The sequence below is a fragment of the Engraulis encrasicolus genome, chromosome 14, assembly GCF_034702125.1.
Source record: "Engraulis encrasicolus isolate BLACKSEA-1 chromosome 14, IST_EnEncr_1.0, whole genome shotgun sequence".
Classification (NCBI taxonomy): Eukaryota; Metazoa; Chordata; class Actinopteri; order Clupeiformes; family Engraulidae; genus Engraulis; species Engraulis encrasicolus.
In genome coordinates this window covers 17,949,161-17,959,160 of record NC_085870.1, presented here as the reverse complement: position 1 = coordinate 17,959,160, position 10,000 = coordinate 17,949,161, and the positions used below count along the sequence as shown (strand labels likewise).

General features: G+C 45.1%; 1 protein-coding gene across 1 annotated transcript in view; it reads right to left on the bottom strand.

Annotated features, from left to right (window-relative positions):
* LOC134462991 (solute carrier family 41 member 1-like) overlaps window positions 1–10,000 on the bottom strand; it is a 24,153-nt gene that overhangs the window by 4,200 nt on the left and 9,953 nt on the right. Inside the window, exons 6-8 of the mRNA XM_063216252.1 lie at window positions 9,538–9,682; window positions 7,294–7,373; window positions 1–22 (exon numbers count right to left, since the gene is read on the bottom strand). The exon at window positions 1–22 is cut by the window's left edge and continues 113 nt beyond it. Of these exons, the coding sequence (XP_063072322.1) occupies window positions 1–22; window positions 7,294–7,373; window positions 9,538–9,682 (247 nt within the window). The remainder of the gene's footprint in view (window positions 23–7,293; window positions 7,374–9,537; window positions 9,683–10,000) is intronic.

Sequence of the window (10,000 nt, the reverse complement as noted above, 5' to 3'; positions counted from 1 at the left end):
CCCACCAGGTTACCCCCTACTCCTGATGGAGAGAGAGAGAGAGAGAGAGAGAGAGAGAGAGAGAGAGAGACAGAGAATTTAGGTATGGTACATTACATTACAATGAGCAGATGTTTTTCCATCCAAAGGGTCTTCAGATTAAGGGTATTGGTCACAGTCCCTGGAGCAATATGGGGTTAGATGCCCTGCTCAAGGGAACCATCCATGGATGGACATGTAGGAGAGCACCCACATTTTTTCTTCCTCTTTTGGGATTTGAACTTACAACCTTCCGATTCCAAGGCTAACTTCCTATCCATTAAGCCATAGCTGCCCCAGAATACAGATGATTTGTGAAGGGAATAATTCAAATCTTGTGTGTGCTATAGCAGAAAGGTCTCAGCAGCACAGTTTGTCCACCATAGAAAATTAACTTTTGTTCTATGACAAACACAATACACAAACACAACATTCCCCTATGCACATACTGATGTGTGACTGATGTGACACTTTAGACTCTGATCAAGACGTGGCAAACATTAAAACATTAGTTCGTTGGCTTTTTTTTTCATTCAATAAGATTAAAATGTTCACATTTGATCTCCCCCGCAAAACCTTCCTTGATGCGTGACTGTTCGCTTGATAGGAAGGCACGATGAAAAGATGGAATGAGTAGGTATTTCCTGTGCTCCAGCTAGGCATGCATACGATCAGACTGGCTGAGACCTCTTATTGCTACTGTATTTGTACTTCCCATCTCTTCCCTGGCCTGGCCTTGCCTAACCTGGTTCTCACGCAGATGGACGAAGCACGAAGGGTCTGCGTGAGAGCCAGGCTAGGCCTTGCTAGGCCAATGCTGTGTTTGACACATTTTGTGTAAAAAATTGCATATTAATAATTCTTATCCTAAATGTGTTTTAAATTTACTATGTAGCTAAATACTCATCACAAACTAGGACTGTGAATATTACACAAAAATAGTTTTTATTTCTTTGATTCCTTGTTCTTACACTTCTACTACCCCTTTCTTACACACATCTACAAATGACACAAAATGTGTTGTCCCTGAGCACACACATTCAAATGTGTTGTCCCTGAGCACACACATTCAAATGTGTTGTCCCTGAGCACACACATTCAAATGTGTTGTCCCTGAGCACACACATTTTGTGTCATTTCTGACACAGTACTTTTTAGAGTGCACCCATTCTTCATATTCTGCGAGAGCCCTTTTTTGATTGTCTCTTGATGGAGACAGGGAGCAAGATGGTCTCTCCTTCACCTTAATAAAAGAGTACAATTGAATTATTGAACTTTCATCTTAATTAAATTAGGATTACTGTGGAATTATTGAAGTTTACTCTTCCTTTCCCACGATCAACTTTTTATTGTGCCCCCACTCCTGAAAAAAGAAAGAAAAAGAACTGGAATCCTCTTCATCCTTTGCAGGGATTTTGTGGGGATTTTGATTGTTGAATCTTTGAAGCCTCTGCCTTGACTCCATCTTGTTTTTACGATTTTACCCAAGATTACTCTTGTCCTTTTTTTCATTCCATTCTGAACTTGTGATGAAGACAGTAATCTCTTATCCCTTATCCGGGTTCAGGAGAGAAACACGCAACCAGGCCCCACCAACAAGACGGGACACAAAGAGGTCAGTTGTCCCAGGCCCAGGGAAATGCTAGGACCAAATTTGAGTCCTCATGTTTTGAGAGGGGGCCCTTTCAGGTGGCTTTGTCCCAGGCCCAGAGAAAGCTGTCAACGGCCCTGCATACAACGACCCTATCTGACCAGTATGATCCTCACTCTTCCAGACACAAATCCCCATTTAAGTCCCACAGTCTCATATTTTTCCAGCTTTGAAGTCCGCTCCCACTCCCAACACAGGCCAATGGTTCCCCTAATAGCCTCCTCTGACTCATGTCAGATCCCTCTGTCGTCTATACATTTTACACCAACATCCAAAGCAAATTGCCTGTAAGCTTTAAGTAAACGCTGAGCCACTCTCCCAGGATGTTGGTATAGGAAGGCCCATTCTCATGATGTTATCCATTAAACCTCAACACGTATGTTGGATCCTGTAGCCCCACTTGAGAAACAGGAACAGTGAACATGCTTTAAGTTTTCCCAAGCCCAAGCCCATGCCTGAAGTACATACTAAATTACATAATCTTGACTCAGGATGGTTTAGGTGTATTTCCACATCAGGGAGAGGCCAAATAGGTACAATATGTCTGAACCTGCTCCAGTGCTGACTCTGCTACAAACGGCCACCACACCCCATGCCCCATGTTGCCATCAGCTGGTCCATGTGGGACCGATGGGAATAAAACACAGCTGTCTGATGAACCAGAGAGCCACAGCTAAGGGTGGGTGAGGAGCAGTGGTGGGCAGCTGGGGTGATAGCCTGATTATCATCGACTTTCAAATCTCTTCGAGACTTGGTTTGACCAAGAGCATAACAATTAACGTTTCCCAAATGGCATGGTTGACCCGCCTCCCTAGGTTAGCTACTGGTTGACTGGCTTCCGACAAAGTCGGTAGAGTTCCTGATTTTTCAGGAGATCAGAAACAATATTTATCTAGAAGCAAGGCCGAAGGTGTTGCGTCACTAGGAGGGCGTGGCCTGGCTAGTAGAGGGTAGCTGTGGGTGACAACAGCTGGGATGCAACCGTATCTCGTGCCATTCGTGAAATATTTACTAAAAGAAAAACCAGAACAAATCAACTGTAAGCTTCGTGGTGCCGTCTCGTTTGTCGTGGTTGGGTGACAAAAGGGGCAATTGACAATTGGGGTAGTTTGGTTGTGGGGGGAATAATAATGGGGACCTACGTCAACAATCAAGCGTGAGTGAAGGGTAACTGGAAATGGGACTCACTAGTTTCATACAGTAATCAAACATTTCAAACAAGCAATTTAGGGTTAGGGTTAGGTTTAGGTTTAGGGTTAGGGTTAGGTTTAGGGTTAAGGTTAGGGACAACGTTGGAGGAAGGGAGAGATGACATGAAGCTGACACGACGACAGGCTCCCCTCCCAGAATGCACGCTGCTTTGTTGGACTCGTGCTCTCTCTCTTGCCCTCTCTCTCACCCACTCTCTAACTCTCATAGCCTAGGGACGACAGCGAGCGTTGCCCAACCACAAAGAACGAGGCTATCTCGTGGCAGCGCCACGAAGCTTACAGTTGATTTTTTTTCGCAAGACTGGGCTCTGGGATGATGTTGTGTGGGGAGGTGTGCTGTGGGTGGGTGAGAGGGACTCGTGAGGGTCAAGTGTGTATGTCTGCTGTAGAAGCAGAGAACTATGGAGGGCATCAGTGGAGGGGAGCAGCTGAAGAGCTGTCTGTGGAGCCCATTCTCGTGAAAATCAACTACAAGCTTCGTGGTGCCGCAACGATATAGCCTCATTTTTCGTAGTTGGGCAACGCGTGCTGTCGTCGAGAGTGGGTGAGAGAGAGCGAGTGAGAGAGAGAGACCACCCGAGCAGCGTGCATGCATTTCGGGAGGGGAGCTCTGTCGTTGTGTCAGCTTCATGCCATGTCTTCCTTCCTCCAACATTATCCCTAACCTTAACCCTAAACCTAACCCTAACCCTAACCTTAACCTTAACCTTAACCCTAAACTTAACCGTAAATCACTTGTTTGAAATGTTTGATTACCGTCGTTTCCAGTTAGCCTTCAGTCACGCTTGATTGTTGACGTCCGTCCGCATTATTCTTCCCCCCAGAACCAAACTACCCCAATTGTCAGTTCCCCCTTTCGTCGCCCAGGCTATATGTAAAGGCACCACGAGGCTTGAAGTTGATTTTGTCTGTTTTTCTCGTAAAGACTTCACGTATGGTGCGAGTTACTGTTGGTCTGTGTGTGTCTGTCTGTGTGTGTGTGTGGTGGTGTGTGTGTGTGTGTGGGGGGGGGTTGCTGTAGAAGGGGGATCTGTGGGTGGGTGAGAGGGGGTGGTGAGGGGAAGTGTGTATGGGGGCTTTGGTAACAGGGACCTATGAAAGGGGCAGGAGGCAGGGAGCTGTGGGGGGGGGGTGTGCTGTGAGTGGGGTGTTGTAGCAGAGAGCTATGGTGGGGTGCTGAAGCAGGAAGATGTGGAAGGGGGCAGAAGGGGGAGCAGCACAGGGGAGCTGAGGGGAGGTTGGGGATTTGGGGCCCATCCGGTGCAGGCAGATGGAGCTGAATGAGGCCTCTTTAACGTGCGGATGCACGTCTTCCCAGGATACCATTTGGGTGTGCCATCTCTGTCTCCCTGTCTCTGTCTCTGTCCCTGACTCTCTCTCTGTTTCTCTCTCTCTCTCTCTCTCTCTCTCTCTCTCTCTCTCTCTCTCTCTCTGAGACAGTGTGAGCAGTTGTTATCATTGATTGCCACTCATTAAATAACCCCGACATCAGCTGTGTCTAGTTGTCTGTAGACACCCAAGAACACTGGCATGGGTAAGAGGATTACAGAGCCAAGACAAAAGGAAGACACAAGAGAGAGAGAGAGAGAGAGAGAGAGAGTGAGAGGGAGAGAGAGAGAGAGAGAGAGAGAGAGAGAGAGAGAGAGAGAGAGAGAGAGAGAGAGAGAGAGAGAGAGAGAGAGAAGCAAGTATACTAGGCAAGTAGGAGAAAGATGATCTCTTCAATAGGCACAGGCATTCAACAAGGAAACAGACAGGAACGATGTATTAAGATGGCAAAGAGGAGATGCAGAATACAACCAAGAGAGGAGGACCTGGATGACCCAAAGTTCTAGAATTACATTTTAGAATCTTGGGCAATAACTGCCAGAGCAAGACAGTGAAGTGAGTGAGTGGAGAGGAAGAGAAAGAAAGAAAGAAAGAAAGAAAGAAAGAAAGAAAGAAAGAAAGAAAGAAAGAAAGAAAGAAAAGGAGGGCAATAGTCATTTGGGTTTAGCCTAGGCCTACTATATTCCCATTGTCTGGGAGCATTTGGGGTGAATCGGGGCAAGGAGAGAATGTCAGCTGTTGCAGATGGCACTTTTGCTTACTCGCCCTTTTCTTCTTTTGATCTGTCTACTCATTGCTATTCTACAGCAGCTCTCAGTCCAACGTACGTCCCCTATCCTCAAGAGCCCTGGCTGGCAAATCCACAGTCTCAAATGTGACAAAGGATCCCCGGCTGCATCAATAATACCAAACTCATTTGTCTCAGAGCCAAAAATAATCTCTTCACCAACGTAATGCTCGTTTAGTGTGTGAAATGTGAGCGCTGTGAGACTCCTGTTGAGTAATGTTTGAGCTAATCCTTTTCCACAGATGGCATCGGGCTGCCCAGCTCTGGCTGGTTTCGAACAACTGAGGGCTTTGAGTGCAGACAGAGGATGAAAAAGCTGCTGTTTTGAATTTTTCGTCATGAAATCTGCTCATCTGCTTGCTGTGTTCCACGACAGTCCTTGCGCAACCATGAAAACAATCACAAGTCACTACACATCTGGTGTCGTCGGGAAAGTAGCCCACAAACTGTCTATGTTCTTTCATCATTCATCTTGGACAGGATATTGGTTTGGTTATAATTTATTGTTTCTCTGAATCGCTGTGGGTGAATGACTCAATAGCCGAAACCTATGAGACTCAGTGTAGTAAAACATGACTCAACTTGGCAATATAATCTGTATTTGCTGCTATACATTAGAACATGTACTGTATTGCTGGCCTTTGTTTTGTTTTATTTTGTCTGCTGTTTTACTACATACCTACAATAGCCTACTGTATTAACCCATTTTAAAATTCTTTCCAGTGAAGTGTCCTTGGATATCTATAAAATGTATTATTATCATTATTAAAGGCAGGGGTGGGTTCATGGATGAGCTGACCGGACCAGAGGTTCTAAGGAGCCAGGACGGCCATGCCATGGCCTAACTGTAGGGCACTGGGTAACTACGCCGGTGAACTGGGTTCGATTTCCGACCCGGGTCATTTGCCGATCCTTCCCCATCTCTCTCTCCCCACTCGCTTCCTGTCTCTCTCACACTGTCCTATGGCAAGTAAGGTTATCCCCCCCACCCCCAATTAGACAGTAGGCTATATATGAAGAGTTCAGATGCAAAACCCCCTAAGTGCCTTTTCAGAAAATAATCTTTATTCATTTTTATTTAATACAAAGCTATCAAAATTGCATATTTTCTTATTTTATTTATGTAATATAACTATTTATGTGTATTATCAAGTACATGAATGTAAACCAAACCAAGAGCGGGGTTCTCTAAAAATATAGAAGTGCAGGTCTTCAGAAATGGAGTTAGGGGGTTTTGCATCTGAACTCTTCATATATCTACGGGGCCAGGATAAAGTAAAACCTCTCATCCCCACAGGCCTTACTCACGTTGGGGACACATGGCGGCAAAATGAGTCAAGCAAAGAGGCGAAATTCAGTGTTCTATTCTGTCAGCTCAATGGTCAACAGGTTGTTGCGGTGAATCACATCCATTAAAACATTATGTTGTTGGCTGCTGCAGGAGAAATTCCCTCCTCATTTGAATAATATTCAACTTGGCTGAAGATTTTTCACTTCGCTTTGCCCCATTTGCTTACCTTTGCCCCACTTCGCTTGTCTCATAGGGATGAATGGCAAATTTCTTCGCTTCCCAAATTCACGTGTCCTCATACCTTGAGGAAGATCCCACTGGTGGATCGAAACGTTGCCGTTTATAATGAAATAAAGTTTATATTCTTTGGAACTCATGACCAGTGTGTGGACCTTTCTAGCACACTGTTTACCACTTTTGTCTGGCACCTGGATCACTGTTTTGTGGATCTACGCGCCTCCTAACCTCCGAATGCCATGCCAGTGCTTACATTGTGCCAGATCTCGAAAAGCACAGACAGCAAATGCCCGCCTCCACAAATTCGGGCTGCTTAGAGAGCTGAGAACCGTGACATTGTGGCTCCAGCCAACAGTAGCTTCAGACAACAGTCACTGGTGCCAGTGTTTTCCAACAGTGTTTTTCAATGTTTCTGCCACCGCCACCTGTGACTGTTCAATCGAATCAAATATTGTCTAACCGGTTCCAGATTGGACAGCACCACTGGCACTGGTACAGTGAAAACAGCTTTAAAACCACTATTAGATTATTGAGGATGCAAGCACTGTATGCACACTCACTATTTATTTGATCCAGATTCTTTGACTATTCAGCTCACCGTCTTGCCCAATAGAGACAGAGCTACCTCACTGGTCAAATTGCTAATGCTCGCTCTCTCTCTCTCTCTCTCTCTCTCTCTCTCTCTCTCTCTCTCTCTCTCTCTCTCTCTCTCTCTCTCTCTCTGGCGTGTACTGTACTTGCATGTATATTTGTACTGTGCTCAGCTCACCATTGATGACTGGGGTAAAGACGGCCATTCCCTCATAGTTTGGGTCGCTCATGGTCCGGTCCAGTATCAGTCCTCCAATGCTGTGAAATGAGATGCAAAGAACACACAGTACTATAATGTTGACCCTTCAAAGAACACACATATACATACTGTAGACCCATCAAAGAACATACATTATTATATGGTTGTGACGTCATCTGTCGAATGCTCCATTCATTTCAACGGGGCTCCCCAACGTTCGGACGTCTGTTATTTTTCGATAACGGACGGGTTGGTCTATAACAGACCGCTGTCAATGGCAACAAGACTTTTCACTGCTAAAGCGACTTTTCAACAAGACTCTAATCAGCTGCTGTGATAGACAGCACCCGTTGTCCTGGCTACCGCTGTCAATGGCAACAAGACGTTCACTGCTAAAGCCACTGGCTTGTATACAAGTCAGTGGCTAAAGCGAATGTTTCATATCACTCCGCAGGGGGTCCGGTCTTTTGTCACTCTAATCAGCTGCTGTGATAGACAACACCTGTTGTCCTGGCTAGCCTACCTAGCTGTTGCCTAGCGGTGTTCCACAACGGTAGGCCTACTGTTTTGTTTTGCGCAGCAACAATCTTAACATTAAATAGGTCTAAAGAAATGTCCCCGCATGTGTGAATCATTTAAGTATATCCATATAATAAGCGGGTTAACTTTCGGCGAGTCGGTCGCTTTGTGGAATAGCAGCACTTCAGAGAGAACAAGACCCCTCCGCTCCGCGTCGGGGTCTAAAGATTCTCTCTGTCGTGCTGCTATTCCACGGTAGCGACCTTCTCGCCGAACGTTAACCCTTACGTAACATACTGTGGCCTATGTGGTGGGAAAAAAGGCTTGTAGTCTCAACAGAAATCCACCTCTCTTACACTTCCTCCTACAATGATGCAAAATGACAATTTTACATAATTTTAGGAGGAAGTGTTAAGAGGTGAATACCATTTTCTCCTGTCTCATGGGGAATTGAGAGAGTGTTGCACGACCATTCAAAAGTATGACTGGGAGTCTAGCAATGGAAAGCCTAATGCAAATGGGTGGAGTGTCCCTTTAATAATCAACACATTAACACATGTTAGTATATGAGTAAGAAAGTGTCCCTTTAAAATAGACTGAATTACCATGCTTGCATGAAATTTGTCTTTGGTCTCACTGTATACGTAAAAGCATAGTACATGGACATTCATTCCATTGCAGACATGGAAGGGAAAACATATTCAGAGGAGCAGATCAGTGGTGTAGTCTACGTAGAATGCAGGTATACAGAGTATACCCACTTCTAAATTTCAGGGATTTCAGTACACCCACTTAATATTGATTGATCCATTGTTTTGAATAGCACAAATGTCTACAGCATACCCACTTCAAAAAATGCTCAAATATACAGTATACCCACCATACAAAAGTAGACTACACCACTGGAGCAGATGCACGATTAAGTCACCACCAGACACACAATAACATAGTAACAAACACTAACAGAAGAGGAAGTAGGCTAAATAAGTTGAAGTTGGCATCAGTAGTTGTCCTTCCATTTTGCAACTACCATCTTAGCATGATCCTCCAGATCTGCATTCTTTCAGTATACAGCAACTCCCTCAGATTCCTCGAGCATTAAAGAATGTGGGGGTCGGTCTGCCTCCCTAACAACAGTGTGGAGTTTCCTACAGAGCATTTAAGGTACCGTAAGCCTGGGCTACATACTATATGCTATATTGTATTTTTCTTTGTATCAAGGGGGAAAAAATAAATCTTTCTCAAAAACGTCAATGCACATTCACCAGCATTGCCAACATCACTCTCACAAGAGGGTATTAACTTAGAGCAGTGTTTCCCAACTTTTTTTGTCTCACGTACCCCCTAAACCTCTTTGTTGTGCTATGAGTACTGTACCCCCTAATTCATGATTTATATCGCTCTCCCTGTTCTGATGTGACTGCTCCATACATTTGTTATAATAATATCTTTCCAAGTACCCCCTGCAGTGTGCTCGCGTACCCCTAGTGGTACACGTACCCCTAGTTGGGAAACACTGACTTAGAGAATAGTAGATGAGGAGTGGCATGTAAAATATGATGAACATGTGATTACGTCATTGACACTATATACAGAATTTTGGCCTCCATTCTATTTACTCTCAATGGATTACGTTGATTATGCAGTAGATTCTTTGGCCCATGCCCACTACTACGTTAGAGGCAAACGTGTTGCCATGGTTACCTGCTGATTGACATGGCCACGATGACGGGCTGCCAACCGGTGCAGAGCACTTCCCTGATGGCGGGGCTTCGGTTGACGACAACCAACCAGAAGGGGATTAGCGACAGGAAGAGGCCACACACCACAGGGGACAGGTACCACATCTCTGGCAGTGAGAAAACACAACCATGAAGTTAATAATACACTGACTGGAAATATTGAAGAGATGAAGTAAAGGAGACGCGCTCACACTACTGCCTAGACCAGAGATTCTTTAAGTACAGAGATATGCCAGTGTAATGCCAGGTTTCTATGGGCACCTAACATGACCAGGTTCTGGTCTGCCTAAAGGGGCGTGTCATAATACTCCTAGCATTGAATAGAACAGTCCTTAGGTCTGCCTAAAGGGGGATTTACCCTCCCTCCCCCTTGCAATTATAGAACCCGGAAACAATGGGACAATGGAACCTCTCTCTCTCTACTC